Here is an 18,716-nt window from a genome sequence, read left to right on the forward strand (position 1 = left end):
TATTCGATATCAAATGCCCAAGTGTTAAGTGAGTCTTATCACTCGGCAACATTGTCCATTGAAACAAAGAAATTTTAAGCAAATTGGCTTTTGTAATCGTATTCCCTATTCATCGTAATCATGACAGATATGTGACACTACCGAAAAGTACATCAACTCCACTTACCCATTTGATTTAAAAATAAAAATAAAAACACAATTAATAATTGTCAATCGTACGCAGCGACTACTTTTTCTTGGAAGCCAAACAAAAGTTATCAATGATTGCCCATTTTGGGAAAGAAATAAGGTAGACATACTGTAGCCTTTCTTACCCGGTCGAATCTCGAAAGCTGCTTTATTTTGCTTTTTTTTGTGATTTTTTTGTTGGCAAATTGTACCAAATGCGGTCTTGGAAATTATTCAAGAATGTGAGGCAACCATCTTCCCCAAAAGCAAAGTGCAAAAAACCATAATATATTAAAAATTGCAACTGGTTTAGTGGGCAGAAAAGTGCCCATCAGCAGTAGGATAATCAACTAACAATTTTGTAACGATTTATGTTATCTGTTAGGTAATGGATTTATCACCGAAAACAAAATTAACAATTGTCATATACCATTTCCAATTGTACGATCCAATGACAAAATCACTAATCTTCTTCACTTTCCTATTTTCTGCTTATTGAATTATCGTACGTTCAAAAATTTTAAGCGGATGAGAATTGTACCCAACTATATATATTGAATTACCCCACTAAATTATAGACACTTCCAGAATCCATACATGCACATCTAGAAACTTCTTGGTCACTAAAACTCCAAATGATTATTTTGTTCTTGCAGTATATTTTTAAAAAGTTGGCAGTGCCCCAAACCCATTACATTTCAATGACAAGCCTGCAACCACCTAATTTCGTGATTTCTCAAATTTAGTTAGTCAGCAGGATGATTATAAGGATTTGCAGTATCAGTTATCTGCATGGTGACGGAAAAGAGAAACATTTTCTGAAAGTGAAAACACACCGCCGTTTTGCAGCTCCAAAAATTGCAGATACCCATTACTTGAACCAAAAGACACCCAACTTCTTAAGAGGCATTAAAAAACATATCCCCCCAAAAACAAAAAAATGGAACCAAAATCAGCATGATAAAAAACCCCAACCCTTTGAAAAGTTGCATTAAAAACTCCCTTCCCAAACATGAAAAAAGTCATTATTTTATATATTCAGTTCCATTTCAATAACTTCCCCAAAGAAAAACTAGAGCTAAAAAATAAAATAAAATTGAAAAAGAAAAAAGAGCGGTGTTTTGAATATCTCCTTTTCTTTTTCTTCTATTTCCTATTTCACATCCCCTTTTTTTTCTTTTTTTTTTAAAAGAAGGGGTTAGAATACAGGTACTGCCCATTATGAAAATGGCGTAGAGGAAGGGTTTACAACTATATGCCTAAGTGGATTAGTTACATCACTACCACCTGCATGCTTCACAAACTCTGCTGGTGACAGAAACTTTCCATGGCACACACACATTATCCTCACTTCTTCTCCCTTTCCATACCTGTAGAGTATTCCTTCTATTCTTCTCCCATTTGGACCATCTCCTTTTGTGAAAACACAAGGCATATCTTCCATGGTATTCATTCCTGATTCTCTTCCCCTATTTTCCGCAGTACTAGGTTTTTTCGACGGATTTTCCAACTTCAAACTTCTATATGCACTTTCTACTGACTTTGTTCCTGAAGAACCTAGCATGTCTTGATTGCTTCGTTCTTGCAACAATTGGTTACTAGCAGGGCTTCTTGCTTCGCCACAACTGCTTGATCCTGTGATGTAAAGGGAAACTATGAGAAAACTAAAGGTACTTTTTCCTATTCTGAATTAAATCCACTCCACCCCATGATAAACTTAAATAATGAAAGCTTGCAAGATATTAGCTCATCGAGAATGCAGTCTACGGTTACCTTACAATACTAGAGAACCTATCAGGAATCACAATTACTCATCTAACTATTGCAGTGAACTACATTGTTTTGGTGTTTGCCAAGCACATAAAATCTTAAAGAATACCCAAGGATATGGGAAGAGACACGAAGGGGTACTGTTTTCAAGCCATGAACATATTTCTGGCTTATTCTTTACTGTCACTTGGGTCCAATAATTTTGAGCATCTGCAACTAGGCACTTGCCCACTTTTGTACAAGATTCAGAAAGCATATGTTAGCTGAAGCAGGGGAATTAGAAGTACAATAGGCATCGAACATTTGATGAATCTCAATTCAACGCACAGTATGACACATAAGTGGGCAGTGACCACCACATACGCCACCAAGGTTCAGGCACTTCAATACCAAATCCAGTTTGTATTTAATAAGCAACCAAGTAAGGAAGCTTTGACACGACTACCATATTCAAAGCAGTACAACTACATATTCCTTTTGGTGACAGATATCAGTCATGACCAATAGTTAAAGTGGTTCAAGCGAACTGCACCTTGTAGCTGCCAAGAATATATCTCGTCTCTTCCCAAAAGGAAACAAACCTTCTCTGTCCCCTTCACATTAGATTCTATTTCACAACATTTCATGGGGGTATTCAAAATCATGTAGTTCAAGTCAACAGCAAGCTGTAGCCATCCAAGAATGTTGCCCCACCTGCCACACTGATTTGCAACCTGTCCAATACATAGTCTAGTAATTTTCTCCAATAAATCTGCCCAAGTTATTTGAATATTCACATTCTTATGTATTTGGAATTTAGTTAAGCACCTACATGAGGAAATATTTCTAACATTTCAATATTCGATAAAGTTCTAGAGAAATTCTAGAGTTATCTTACTGACAAAGTGATTAGCAGTTAGCAACTAGTGCAAAATGTGGCAGAATTATGAAGACGGATAGCACAGAAACACATTAAATAAAAAGCCATGCCTTCAGCTTTTGTTCTTTGAAACTAAAAAGATGGTTTTTGCTTTTGGAAAAAAATAAAAGAGTAATAAAAACAAAATTGCTTGTTTGATAATAAATAATTCCTCAGAAAACAGAGGTAAGAAGGTAATTCTTCGAAAGGAAAACTGAAAAACAATGCATAGTAACTTTCCAAAAAGGACAACAAGATTACAATATACGTAAATACACAAAAACTAGAAAAAAAAAAAAAAGAAAAAAAAAAGTGTTAAAACACTTAACTCTTGCCATTAGTCTCTGTATCCAACATATAATTTTGACCTATACAATTAGCCTCTGTATCCAAAATATAATTTTGACCTGGTATCAATTTATATGTTGATTATGCAGTTAATAAGGACAACACCTGAGTGAGAAACTCATTGGAGTATTTTGCCTTAAGCAGTTTGGTTAGCTAGAAAATTCAAGCAAACGGCATGTTACATTGAAATTTAATTTCAATTTGGTTTGAGTCAATCCATGTCCATCAATGCATGAGAAGTTTCCCTTTTCCTTCTAACCTCAAATATAGCATACTTTGAATTTTATCCAAACAGGGTGATACTGATCAAACTGGCTGGGCAATTGATCGTAGGGATTCAATATGATTAGAGATAAGCGCCGTAGGGCTGTAGGGGCAAATATGATAAAAGCCTAAGGTGCCTTTGCCACCCAAGCATCATAATAGAGGCAGAAAGCTACGAATGGCATCAAGCAAACAAAAAAATCAATATCAAGTTACTAGAAATCCAGTATACTAAGCAGTGACAACATGAAGTTATACTAAGCAGTGACAACATGAAGTTTAAACAAGAAACGTGCAGGGACCTCAATTAAGTTGTCGGATAAGCTAACACACAAGAATTGAAAAAGATGAAATCTAATTCACCCATCTTTTGTCAACTTGCAGGCATGAACACAACTTCTAGCGTCTAAGACATTCTAGACTATACACATTAACCATTCATTTTCAAATGGTACCCTCACTTTTTTTAAAGTGCCAGCATGAAGTTTAACTAAGAACAATGTAGGAAGGACAATTGTCTATATCATGCCCTTGTAAGAAAAAATGGATATTAATAAGAACCAACAGCTTCTGAAATGACCTACAACTACACATTGTCAATCTCAAACTAAGTTGAGAGGTTTTGGTCCCTCGTGCCTTTTCTTGTTTGGTGTTTGTATAAAGAGCTGAGTAGGAAAACAACTTGAGGTTGTTGACTCATCATGTGGATAAAAAGGTAGAAAACGACAACCAGATACATTTCACACTACAAGTGATTAAACTCTAGGGAACATCACCCTAATATGATGCTTCTTAGCATATATAGAAGTAGAATGAATTTACATTAATCATCAGGAACATCCACTTTTAACAATTCTATTCACAAACGAAAGCAACATGGCTTCATTTCGGGTCCCTTTAGGTCAATGTGATGGTTCTGACCTAAATACAAAAGACTAGATCTAGTAGCTATCAAACTTCTTCTTTTTTTTTTTTTTTTTTTTTTAATCTTTACATTTCCACTCTGAGAAATTGATCATTAATGTTCATACTAGATGTTCCATTATATATTTCCTTCAATGGTTTTTACTAGATTTTCAATTATGACAATGCTTCTTACTGTTTTCTGTCAAAAAAAAAAAAAAAAATGCTTTCATTAATCAAACTCAAGTTTCAACTTTTACCCAGTTACTTTTTCAAAAAAGTAAATTAAAAAGTGAATCCGAAACACCAGTTTATATGAGTAAAGTCCATTGGTATCTTTTTGGGGGAAAAAAAATTTCAAGAGCAAATAATTAAAACAGGAAGTTTTAGAGGCTTCCTTATGAAGCAGACTCATCACAGTTTTTCCAAAATCAAACAAAAACCCATCTAACCAAAGCCAAATTTCAGACTCTTCCCCTAACATACAAAAATCACAAATAATTTTTTCTAAAAAAAGAAGGGGGGGAAAAAAAAAAAACCAAAATTTATCAAAATCAAATTTACAAAAAAAAAAAAAAAAAAAAAACACTTTCCAAAAAAATTAAATAAATAAAAATAGTACCTTGAGCTGGTTTACTCTCCAAATCCGACATCCCAGATGAACTCCCTCCTTGAGACTCCAGAGAACCTTGGGAAGTGTTTTGCCCACCCAAAAACCCAACCTTCCCTTTCGACATTACACCACCACCACCACCACCACCTAGTACGGCCTGTCTAGCCGCCGCAGCCCATGTGGGCGACCCAAAAGGTGGAACAACCTTCGAATTCATCGTATTCGAAACAACCCCCTGTTGCTGTTGCTGTTGCTGTTGTTGTTGTTGTTGGGGTTCTTCTTCCAAAGAGCTGCTTTCTCTCTCAGCTCTCGTAGAGCTCCTCTGCTTCTCCGACCTTCTCCTTTTGGCTTCCAATCTTCTCAAAGTCTGCAACTCTTTCCTCTTCCTCCACTCTTCCTCAGTCTCCGTCGGAAGCGAAGACGTCCTTATCAGACTTGGGTAAGAAACCGGAGGAGGCGAAACCGTCGCCTTTTCTTCTCTGATTAGTGGGATTGTTCCGGCAATCGAAGAGGATCGGATTAGTTTCTTCTTCGCATCTTTATCGATCCCAAATCGACCACCCAATGAAAGCCCGAGATTTAACTCCACCTCCTCTGAATCTCCTTCTTCATCAGCATCAGCAGCAGCTTTATTTCCTGCCTGCTGTTGTTGCACGTTGCTGCTGCTGCTGCTTATCATAAATCTCTGCAACAGATCTCTTGGGTATTTTTCCATCTCCAATGAAATATTTTCCATTGCTCTGCTTCTTCTTTCGTTTGCTTCACCCATGTCTTTTATTTCAAAATAGAAAAATCAATTTTTTTTTTGTTTTTTTTTTTGAAATAAAAACACGAAACCGTAGCTTCTCTTCAGCTGCTATAGCTTTGCCGATTGCAAGAACCAACTTTTTCGATCCGTTTCAGAAAAACCCATCTCTCAGAAACTTGGTTTTATTTCTCAGCAAACCCGTATTGAGTAATAATGTTTTCCGAATAGCCAAAAATAAATAAATAAATAAACGCAACCAACGCAAAAAAACCCATATCATAAAGAACCTTTTTTTCCCTCTCTTTTTTTTTTTCTTTTTTCCCTTTTTTGGGTTTTCAGTTTAACAAATAATCTCCAAGTGAGAGAACATCAACATCGAACATGTCAAAATCCCTGCAAAAATCTCACCCTAGAAAAACAGGGATTAGAAGAAAAAAGAAAAACAGAGTATCCAACCGGAGAAAACAGAGAGAAGAAAAATAAAAGAACGAAAAACAGAAACAGGGAAAACAAGGAAAACGAAAGCAGAAGTGTGTTTTTTGTTTTTTGATTTTTTTTCTTTTTTTTATTTTTTAATTTTGAGGGGTTTGCAAGGATATTGGAAAGAGATATCAATAGAAAGAGAGGGAGGTAACTTATTTGAAATACCGAAAATACCCTTAGCTTTTTAAACTATAAATGTACCTAGAGGAAAAAGCCAAGTGGCCGTGCAGAATGATCCAGAAAGCGACACGTGTCCCAAATGAGCACAAATTAATCACTGGCAATGTCCTTTTGGCGTCTCTGCACCAACAACATCAACTTGTCTTTCTGGTGTTTTTAAACGTGTCCGATGGAGCATGAATATCAGAAAAAGGCCACGTGTCGGTTTAAATTCTACTCCCTGGGAAGTAGACACGTGTTTCGTAAATATGCGGCGTTGGTTTTGGTCGTGTGCTCGTTTCCTCGTCCTTGTTGTCTTATTTTATTTTTATTATTATATATATATATATATATATATTTTTTAATATAATCGTTACTTAGCTGTCCTCCAGAATTGTTTGACTAATACACCACCTCTCCCTTTCTATGGCTTTTTAGCCTCACTGTCACAAATATAATTTTATCCAAAATAATAATAATAATAATAATGCAATAATACTATACATATTATTTAATAAATATATTTAGTAAATATTTTAATAACTCTATTTTATTAATAATAATAATAATAATAATGTTCTCGTGATGTTTGATAATATATTATTTTTCTGATGTTTGTTTTTATTTTTTTCCTATTTAATTAGAGATAATTTGTTTATTTAAACATTTTAATTAACTATAAAATGAAGAAAAAATAAACAAAAATATTTTACCTAAAAAATAAATAAACATAAGTATTAAATTAAACATCTAAAATGTGTTAGATTTTTATTTTATTTTAAATGTCAGTTTTTCATTTTATTTAAAATGTCTAATAAACTTCAATACTACTAACACATTAAGAAATATTCGAAATAAATAGATCATACATTTCTATTCCTCCTTTCTCCCTATTTAACTTGCCAAAAAATAAAAAAATATAGATTTCATTTTTTTTATTATTAGTTTCCCTTTCATTTTTATTTTTATGAAACTTCACATTTTCATGTACTTAAAAAAATAAAAATAAAAAGTTTCAGATTTTTTTTTTTTTTTGAAAAAAAAAATTGTATGAGATAGATAACTTATTCCTTTAACTTTAATTTCTAAATAAGCTTTCTTAACTTTTTGTAACTTTTTTTATGCAATTTTGGGGATAAGGAAAAGTTTAAGAAAAGGTATTGGATTGAAAGAAAATATAATTAGATTGTTTTGATTATCATATATCTTATTTTTTCTAATAATGCTGCATGAACCAACTTTATTTACTAATTCATTTAAGAGCTCTAAAAGATATTAATCTTTAAACTCCTAATTCAATAATCAAAATACTTATAAAATAATTTATAAATTGATAAAATTATGAAGTCATAATGTAGAAATATTTTTAAAAAATGTCATAACAAAATAAAAATAAATTTTAAAACAATTAGTTCCATCAACTTAATACTATAATAATATATACCCTTATTTTTTACTGCCACAATAATTTTGGGGAGAACAAATAAACTAAAAATAGGATATTTCCAAAAAGAATAATTTGTGACAATATCACAAATGGGCACCTAAAAACTACAAATTTCCCAAATTATTTTAACTTAACTCTTCTAACCATACTCTTCCTTTTTTCTTTTTCTTCTTTTTTTTTCTGTCTTTTTTAATAACAAAACAATAAAAAGACAAAATCACACTTTTTATTTTAAAATCTAAGGGTGGAAAAGGACTGATAAATGAATAAAAAGTTTAACATATTTTTTTTTTTTTTAAGAAAAATAGATGGCATATATAATCTAGTAAAGGAGCCGTGACTACCAATAAAAGAAGGATGACACGTAAGCAAGTTAAAGAATTGATTATTGGTGAATCAAACATTCATGAAAGGTCAATACTATTCACCGTTTCTTCTATTAAATAAGAAACAATATGTTAATATTTTTGTAATATTTAAAAATTTTGAAAAACTAATGTTCCTTTCAACCAAAATAAAAAACTATGAAAATCCTATCAACCCGATAATCTATTTAAGGACATGAACCTAGCAATGAGAGGACGACAAGTAAGCAAGTTAAAGAAGTGACTATTGGTGGAGAAAATAGTCATAAAGGTCACCGCGACAGATGGGTAGTTTTACCGTTTCTTCTACTAAATGCGGTCAACATATTACACCTTACAAGTCAACGAGGAAGTTCTGGAGATAACATCGGCGAGTTTATCGTGATTCACGTGGTCCCCAAAAAATACCCACGTCATCGTGTTAACTAAGGTGGGACTAACTAGGGTGGGACCCACCTAAGTCAAGTTGCACTTTGTTGTTTATTTTATTTATTTGTTTTTTTTTAATCCAAAAAATAAAATAATAAAAAGTAGCAGAGGAGGACTTTATGGACGGGTGTTGGTCCTGTTTCCACGTGTCGAAGAGCGGAGAAATATCCACGTGTTGAAGTGGGTGAGGGTCCCTTATGGAACGCCACATCAATCAATCACCCACCGTTGATAGCGACCGCTCCTTTTTTAGGTCCTTTCGATGACGTCTTATCATGCAAAGTTGGCATACGGAGAAAATTCCCCACTTTCTTATCAAAAGATTTTTAGATTAATTTTTTGATAGTCATCTCATACATCCAATGGTCTATATGCACCGCGTTGACCAAATTGCTATTATTATTATTATCATTAAATTACTTTTTGTAAAATAGAAGTTTATATTATATGTTGAAAATTTTGAGAAAAAAATAGTTATAAATATATCAAAAAAAAAATTTAAAAAAAATATGTGCGTTAAATATTATTATTAAAAAAGAAATTCAAAATTCAAAATTATTATGCTGAAGACAGAGACAACTAATTTTTGTTGTTTGATAGTTTTATTTTACATTTATTTATTTATTTTTTATTAGTATTTTGATAATAATCCAAAAGTGAAGGTTTAGTCATGAAATATTTAAAAAATATGCATGTGAATAATTATATCCCTTCAAAGCTTTTGGTATATATTTTTTTAATAATTTTTCTATTTAAAAAAAAGAAAATAAAAAGAAAAACAAAGGAGAGCATTAACAATGACAACAGGACAATGATAAGAATCCGATGGGGAATGGCTCTCTTTATTGTCCTTTTTTATTTATTTATATTTTGGTAAGAAGATTTTTTCATCCTTATTGTTTCCATTTTTTAAAAAAACATAATGCATATTATTTATACGACATTATATTGTAATATATTTTTTCACATGATAATATCAGTACTTGCATAAAAAAATATTATAACCCTTTTATTTATTTGAACCTGTAACTTTGAATATAAAATATTAAGCATACTTGGACAACCTCATTTGTGAATTTACTAATTAATATGAAAATATTAAAAAAAATTAATATGAAAATATTTTAATAATTGTAAAACTAATGAAAACTAAACCTGAATAAAATAAATAAGTGAAACTCATCAATATAAAAAAAAAAAAAAAAAGAAACATTAAAAATAATACTCATCAGATAACCAGCTGGTAAATAAACTCATACCTGTGTAATCAAAAAATAAAATAAGATAAACTAATACCTGATATATTATTTAATCAATAATATACACACACATATTTATATATATATATATATATATGTTTATAAACTACTTAGTAAGTATATACGTGCCAAATATTTTTTATATTTTTATTTTATATTCTATTATTCATAACAAAAAGAATAAGCATGGAAGATTTTGATTCACAATAATTACATGATACGATACTATGCCGTCCATCTGTTCATAATAAAACTTAATTTTTTTATAAATTATACACATAGCAAATAAATACTATTTTTTCTTACCTAGTTTACTTGCTAATATATTAACTTTAAAAATACATATGTAAACTATAACCATGTGGGTTTGTGTTAAATAATACAATTTTTTATGTTTTCCAATATTATCTTATCAATTATTTTTGTCATCCCCAAGACTATATATATATAAAAGAGCATCCATATGTATCGGAAAAACTATAAGTTTCATTCTACCTTTTACGACCCTCTTTTTCTTAGAGAGAGAGAGAGAAAAAGAAAGAGACAGATAGACAAGAAATCTTCGAGGGATGATTTAGTAGGACACGTCATTGATTTGACGTGGAATGGAAAGAATCTCCGACAACCTGTGGTCGCCACGTGTTGTCTGGTTTAGTGGAATTTGGCGGATTAAACAAAACGACACAAAAAGTTTTGCACACTTAGGTGGCACTCAACTAATTGGCCACAGCCTGCTTTTTCTTCCCCCCACCCAAGGCCTTTCTTCTTTTTCTCCCTAACACACTCCAACGAAAAAAAACATAACATTTCGAATACCTAAAATTGTTTACGTGTCACAAATCTATAAGACAACTCTACCAGGATTTTTGGATATAGATATAGATAAAAGTTTAAGTACCAGCAATGATCAAATTAAGAACTTGAAAGCTATCATTACTTCTTATTGTCAGCTTCAAATAACATATGAAACCATTGCAAGATGAATGGTTAATGTAATGGTTATTAATTTAATTGGTTCTTGAAATTGATGGATAAAAATTGATTAAATTCGTATATGATATATGATTATTCATTTTACATCATATATGATAATAGATTTTTGTGTACCAATGGCTTTACAATTTTAACATTTTTACACTTTATTTATATTGTATCGAATTAACAACTAACTAATCTAATATGAATTACATAACGGTAGTTCTATTTTTTACATGGTAATTTTTGGATTGTTGGAGTATCTTTAATGGCATTACATTTTTTCATTTTTATGTGAAAAAAAAAATAGAATAGTTGTGCTTTTTGTGTACTCTAATAAAATATTACATAAAATGTCAATTGCTTTTTTGATATCAAATTTAACACCAAAAATGCAATTGATATATTTTGATTGTGAATTTCACTATGATAAAATCTGTAAGTTCCATATTATTATTAAATAAGAGATTTTTTAAATTTTTAGTTTCTTTTTAACTGTTAAAGTTACATAAATAAGATTCAACTTAAACTTTTATTTGATAAATTAAAATAATGTGACTAAATAAAATATATAATTAACCAATGATAATTTTTATAGAAAGTAATGTCAAAATTTAACATGACATTGACATTTAATGTTAATATCAAAATTTAAAAATATAAATAATAAAATGCAATTAACCATTAAAGATGTTCTTAAACAATCAAGATAAATATAAAAGGATTTTATAAATATATTGGTAGTTTATGGTGATTTTAATTTTGTTTTTTAACTTGAGAAGCTAGTCGAGCAGATCATGTGAATGATGATGGAATGACCCTAATTCGATCCAAACATTCATCAACCCAATTGAACATAAACCATTAAAATACTCAACATTTTCTTACTTTATTTATGACATTTATAAACCCTCCTTCTAAGATTCAAATGGATCAATAGCACATCATCATCATCCTGTGCTTCATCTCTGTAAATTTCAATATATTTAATCTTAAAACCCAAAATCTAGGATTGATTTTGGTTTTAGTTGCCAAAATACATTTGGTTTCGTTTATACCACTAATCAGGGCTGAATGTGCATATAATACTTGTGTTTCACTGCTGTTCACAAACGTCATGTCTCAAGGGTTTACTGCTAATTTAATACTTCATGGGGTTATACCGTATATATACATATAATTTATTTTTTATTTTTTATTTTTTTGACAATTCATCGTTATACAAGTGAACTTGCTTAACAGAGGATTGAGTTTTTTATTTTTCATAAATAGGCAAATTTTATCTATAGTCGTTGATCATGATAAATAATTTTAAATATTAGATTTTCTCAAAAAAAAAAAAATCTTAAATATTAGATAAAATAGTGCATAAATGTGATATGTCATTTGCATTGGTAACAATTCATATAATTGATTGATTTTATTAATTTTTTAGTTAAGAATTGACATTTTACACTCCGGATAAAAATAACATGATTTATCCCAAAAATTTAAAAAAAAAAAAAAATCCAGTTTTTACATGACACTCTCCTCGAAATTTAGAAGAAAATTTCATGTTTTTTCAATTAATAAATGTATCCCAACTTATAGATGATAATTATGTTTGAGAGCTTCTCTTAAAAGTTACATGAATGATATAATTGTTTTGTATCTTGTCTCACATGCCTGGATAAAAGAATCCATAGACATCCAAAAAACAAAAAAAAAAAACAAAAAAAGATAAGAATTTAGATAAAATATTATTTTTATACAAATAAGACAGAAACTATAACAGACGGACATTTACCTTAGTGACAAAGAAAGAAGATGCATCACCATAGAGATTTTTTTTTTTTTTTTTACATGAATTTTTACGTAATTTTTTTTGCATATATATATATATATATCTTCTTTTTTTTTAACTTTTTGTGTAATCTAAATTAAATGTACAGATAATTCTCAATTGTTTTAATTTATCATATAACAATCTCACTTGTTTTAAGACAAAATCATATTCCTTTTCTTTTTCTTTTTTGTTTTTTCCAAATAAATTCCATGGAAACATAATCAGATGTAGGTATTGAATAGCACAGCCACGTTGATATTTATCAAGAACTTTGTTAAATGCCTTAATGGGTAGTACTACACAATCATACTGATTGCCTTGCAAGATTTCTTTTTCTTCTTCTTCTTCTTCTTTCTTCTTTTTTCCATTTATTTTTATTTTTATTTTTATTTTTTTGGGGTGGGAGGGGAAAGACGTTTTAGGACAATTAGAATATAGAAAGATTAAAAATAATAATAATAATAATAATAATAATAATAATAATAAAACAAAGATCACAAAACAATCAAAAAAAATTAAAACAAAGATCATAAAACAATTAATCAAGAATAGTTTTATAAATTCAATAAATAAAAGAAAAAAAATGAACTATGAAGTAAAATCACCTCCATCTTATAATTATTATAATTAATGGTGGTGTTAGTCCACTAAAACTTGAAAAAACAGTCACATTGAGGAAAAATTGATTGGCAGAATGTGAAAGACATATCAACAACATTGCTTGACAGAGAAGAGAAGGGAGCAAATTGGAGGACTTTAAAGCAACAATTTGAAATTACCTAATTCACATTTATAAAAAAAAAGAAAAAAAAAAGACAAAAAACAAAAATGCACTAGAAAAACAAAAGGAGAAAAGATTTAAAAAACACAAATCCCACCAAAAAACTCTCCCAAATCATCCAGTCCAAAACCTAAGGAATCCGGCCTTTGATAATATATAAAAAATAAAAATAAAAAATAAAAAATCTCTATATCTCATTGTTTTAGATATAAAATCTCTCCCTATAAATAGAACTCAGTAGACAAGATCAAAGCCAACCTACATTATGCCACCTTGACTGTTTGCCTTGCAACTTTTCCTCCCCCATTTGGATAAGACCTTTGGTAAGCTTCTGCATTGGCATTGGGTCCATTATTCACCCTAGCTCGACCTGAGAACTCGCCACCACGCTTCTCAAACTCATTTCTCCCATATCCACGGCCTCCGTTATAGTTGCCACGGCCCCTGAAATTGTCATTACGATAACCACTCCTTCCAGATGAAAACCTCCCTCTCTCATTGTTCGCTGAAAGAACCAGAATGTCAACCAAATGATCTATAAGTAATGGTATAGAAAATCAACGAAAACCTCAACCCATTTTCAGCTGTAAAAAGCCAAAAACTTGGCTGCGCAACAGATGGGATATTTTTATGTAGCAACAATATGTTTTAATTAATTTTTCTATGATTCATACATGGCATGCACCATAGCCGATCAGATGTTTTAATAACTGTTTTAAGTATAATTGTATAGCAATTTAACATAAGGGAAATACGATCAAAAGATCGTGAACTTCTAGGTATGCATATAAAAATCCTCTACTTGAATTATCATTAGAAAATGGTAAAACATTTCAACTTGCCTCGTCTTTCTTCGATGGATAATTTGCGATTGGCAAATACGATAGGTGATGCCTGAGACAAAAATATTGGATATTAGATACAGTACTTTTGTGACAACTTCAAATAGATACAATAATGTGTAGAAACTCAAAAGTTACAGACAGTAACATTATCAAAGTAAGAATCTTCATGTTATACATGTTATTTTGGTTAAATTTATAAACTATTACCGCAAAATTAATGGTTCAGAACCCAAAACACAATAATTGGTACAGGATAAAAATGTGAGACTATTTTACAAAATACAATGTCCTCTAAGTAAAATACAAATTCAACCTCAAAAATTATGAATGAACTACAAATAATTTTCAAGGTTGAAGTAAAAAAAAAATATGCAAGAGACCATACCTCAAGTGCCTTCTGCATGGAGCTCGCAGATTCAAATTCCACAAAACCAAAGCATGTTCCCTGTTGCTGAGAAGAATGGATAATTGATAAACAAATCTAAATCATAAAAAGCATTACTGAACAAAGAATAACATAAAGACAGAAAAGCAGACCTTGTTACTTCTAACTTGAATTCCATCATGCTTGATTGGACCAAATTCCTTGAAAACCTTTTCAAGCTCTTCAACAGTTGCACTCATAGGCAAATTTGCAACAAATATGGCATGTGCCTTGACTGAAAAAAAAAAAAAGGGGGGCTGGGAAAATCCGCTAATAGGAATTAGAAGAAACAATTGATCGACTATCCGAGTAAAACATAATTACAAAAGTCACAAAAATCATTTTTGTTCCAACCAGGTATTCAAAAACTATACAGCCAAAGGAAAAATAACCTGCAGGGTCGTTATTATTTTCCACAACATTGTTGCTAACAGGAGCTGGTGCTTCAGGAACTGCAGTTGCTCGAGGCTGTATGACAGGTTTAGTTGGGGCAGCTCTCACATGAAATGGAGCAGTATTCTTGTTCAAGGCATTCACCTGAACCAAGTACACAATGTTAGATGATATGATTATAACAAGTGTTACCTACTTCAAGGGAACCAGGACATTTACTCACCACTGATGCAAAGGACTTCTTTGGAGCATCCTCCCTTAGAGGAACAGCAGCCACAGGAACAGCAGCCTCAGGAACCGGAGGAGTTACATTGTGAGTTGAATCAGCTGGATTCTCAGCAGCAACTTCTTTGTCAGTAAGACCTTGTTCTTCAACAACACTGCCTTCTTCAGCAACTGGTTCCTTCCCGTTATCCAAGACTTGACTGACTTCATTGCCATTATTAGAATCCAACTCCAGAGGTATAGTTTGAATAGGAATGGACTCATCAGTGACAACAGTCGACTCTGCAATCAGAACACAGAGATAAATACAGGTTCTTGCAAACAGCAGGAAAAGAAGAACGCTGTCGGTTATTTTGAATGAGGAAATAATATGAGAAGAACAAAAATAAGAATCCGCTTGAAGAACATACCAATACTTGGAGTGAATGGAGGTGCTTGAGAACTTCCATCAGCATCATTACTCGTCTCATCATCAATATACCTAAAAACATCATTCAAGACAAAATACCCATTGTCTTGAGGGGCTAGAAAGAAAGATTGAGTAAACTTTCTTTTCACTTTATTGTTTCCCGTTATACAACCAGTCACTAGAACAATCACACCATCCTTATATGAAAACTGTGCATCAGCTGTCAAAATCTGTGTATAATAGTTCTGGAAGTCCAAGGAGACTATCTTCTCGTTAATGCCCTGCTCCAAGATTTTAAAAAGAAAACTTAATTCTTTTACTTCTACATAAGAATAAATATTTGGAAAAGCCACACTATGAATTCCTAGTTTGCAAGAATTGATATATTTGATCAAGACACAAAATTTATTAATTAAGTGATCAGTCAATGCAAGAATATGATATAATGACTCCACAATTATATGGACATTGAATTTTAACCACCATAATGCCATACTCAAAAAGGTCAAATAATCTGGAAGTTACTAATACTATATCTTATTTCCATGACACCTACCTGCATGGTTGTTACTGATGTCATCACACCATCTGCATCAGGCCGACTCAACACACTGGATTCCGAATAAAATTTGTGAACATCCTCAGGAGATTCATGGAGAACACGATAATACTGTTGAAGAAAAGTATTTCCCACTAACTCAGCACTATGGGAATCATCAGTCTGCTGTGCCATCTCTGCAACATACACCCCATAAATTATCGTAACAAAATTTAATTACGCAGAGAGAGGGGGGGGGGGGGGGGGGGTGGACGAGGGAAGATGAATAATGAATGAGATGAACCCAAATTAAACATAATAAAAGTGAACAAAAATGCTTCAATTGAGGAAGAAAGGAAAAGCGCATAAAGTTTAAAATTTTAAATTTCATATGGCAAGTTTTGTAAGTTACAAAAATCAGAAGAAGTAAAGTAGAATCTATATCTTAGAAGCTAAACAGCATCCAAATTTCCTCCAATGGTGACACGTACAAAGAAGTTAAGCCTAAAGGACAAAAGATTGACCTTTCAATCATTGAAAGGAATCTAAAAGCATTCTATTAACTTGAATTGAAAAAAATTTTAAATTCACAACCTCAATAGAATCAAAGCAACACTAATAATGTACACAATCTTAACCTCAAAGCCGTACCAAATTCCATGTTTTCACATTTAACAACTGACAAATACTGATTCTTTCAAAACTGTTGCCACCTTAGAGTTAAACCAACTACCCTTTTCTTAATTTTAACAAAAACATGGTGTTTTCTTTATTTACTTGTTTATTATTACTGGGGTCAAAAACAATGCTTTCTTAAGCGCTAGGTAAATTGGAGTTCTATCATAGCATACGTCATTGACGCAAACAGAGAATATATTATTCAAATAAATAACAAAAACGTTCACTCTATACCCTATATCACAAGGAGCAACATAGACAAAAATCTCTCCTAAAAATAAAAAATAAAAAATACAAACCAAACAAAATTAAGCAACCAAAAAATTGAAACAACAAAGAAATTAAAGATCAAAACTTTATGCGTTAGAAACTAAACCCACATGGGAAAGTGATTAAAAAACGCTCCCAAATTAAAAAACAAATATCAAATACATAAACAAAACACGAATAGGTAGAAAACAAGATCAGCAAAAACACAGCCCAAAAAATAAAATAAGTAAATAATAAAAAGAGAAAAGAGAGAGAGAGAGAGAGCTTGTGGTAGAGAAAAAGAATACCTAGCACAGAGAGATCAGAAGCAGCGCGAGAGAGCGAGAGAGAGAGAAAGAGCGAAGACGCTATTGGGCCGCTCCAACAGTGGCGTTTAGCAGTGGAGAGGGAATATGAGAGCGTGCGCGTGTTTGGAATAACTCAAAGGTTGAGATTTTATAGGGATACGAGCCACGGCTGACCCAACATTTAGAAAGAAAAATAAAAAAGATGATTACCGCTTTCTATTTTTGATTGTATCGTTTTTTAATTATGGTTTTTTCAACGAATAAGTTTTTTTTCATCCTATTTAAATATATAAAAAAATATAAATATTTTTAATATTTAAACTATTTATAATTTATAGAATTTTAATTAAATTAAAAATTATTTTTTATAAATCATTTACAAATCAAACTTTTCATATGGCTTTGAACAAAATTAATAATTATAGAAATTTTATAAAGTTTTTTTTGGTTAGTAAATTTTGGATAATTAAATGATATATTATTTTGGAGTATATGGTTTTAAAATTATAAATATATCTAAAAATATTTGGTTGTATATTTTAGAATATATTTACAATATTTAATTATATATTTTTAAACATATTTAAAATATTATATTTGAAAATGTTTAATATATATTTTTAAATATATTTGAGATGTTTAGTCATGTATTTCTAAACACATTTAAGATATTAATTTATAAAAATATTCAATTGTATATTTTTAAATATATTTAAAATGTTCAATTATATATTTTTGAAAATATTTAAAATATTTAATTCTATATTTTTAAACATAAATATATTTAATTAATAAATATTTTTAATAATAATTTTAAATGAGATATAATTTAACTGTATAAAATTTGTTTGATAATATAATTAAAACTTTTTAAAATAATATTAATTTATTTATTTATGCTAAAAAAATATTATTTTTTTTTACTTTCTCTTAAAAAAATATTATTAAATCTTTTAAATTTTTTAATTAAGAATTAAATATATTCTAAATTAAACGAAGTGGAATTTCACCCAAAGTTGACATAATAAAAAATTGCCACCCTACAAATCCACAAATATTATATCTTTTTAATTTGAAAACATAACTTTAAAAAAAAAAAAAGACTTTTTTTTGTTTTTAAAATTTTCAAAGGATTTTATTGTTTGTTATTATTTTGTAATGCCAAATTGTCAATAATTACTGTTTTGATATTGAATTCTTTTATTATAAAGA

The 18,716-nt window shown here is 30.5% G+C and overlaps 2 protein-coding genes across 3 annotated transcripts; both read right to left on the reverse strand.

Moving 5' to 3' along the window:
* Positions 1–1,177: 1,177 nt before the first annotated feature.
* Positions 1,178–6,332, reverse strand: LOC107429065 (ninja-family protein AFP1). The gene is made up of 2 exons (XM_016039706.4): positions 4,974–6,332; positions 1,178–1,803 (listed from the first exon to the last, which is right to left on the reverse strand). Exons 1-2 carry the CDS (start codon positions 5,731–5,733, stop codon positions 1,388–1,390), a joined length of 1,176 nt encoding a protein of 391 aa, XP_015895192.3. The 5' UTR covers positions 5,734–6,332; the 3' UTR covers positions 1,178–1,387.
* Positions 6,333–13,375: 7,043 nt separating this feature from the next.
* Positions 13,376–17,663, reverse strand: LOC107429041 (nuclear transport factor 2). Of its 2 annotated transcripts, none has more exons than XM_048462953.2 (9): positions 17,505–17,663; positions 16,288–16,466; positions 15,733–16,012; positions 15,321–15,604; positions 15,097–15,241; positions 14,818–14,939; positions 14,666–14,725; positions 14,278–14,329; positions 13,376–13,940 (listed from the first exon to the last, which is right to left on the reverse strand). In XM_048462953.2, the coding sequence occupies exons 2-9, from the start codon at positions 16,462–16,464 to the stop codon at positions 13,699–13,701; spliced, it is 1,362 nt and encodes a 453-aa protein (XP_048318910.2). In that variant the 5' UTR covers positions 16,465–16,466; positions 17,505–17,663; the 3' UTR covers positions 13,376–13,698. The 2 variants fall into 2 exon arrangements, with proteins under 2 accessions (XP_048318910.2, XP_048318909.2); XM_048462952.2 differs by having other exon boundaries at positions 14,666–14,731.
* Positions 17,664–18,716: the final 1,053 nt, after the last annotated feature.

The sequence above is a fragment of the Ziziphus jujuba genome, chromosome 12 (genome assembly GCF_031755915.1).
Source record: "Ziziphus jujuba cultivar Dongzao chromosome 12, ASM3175591v1".
In the NCBI taxonomy this organism is placed as follows: domain Eukaryota; kingdom Viridiplantae; phylum Streptophyta; class Magnoliopsida; order Rosales; family Rhamnaceae; genus Ziziphus; species Ziziphus jujuba.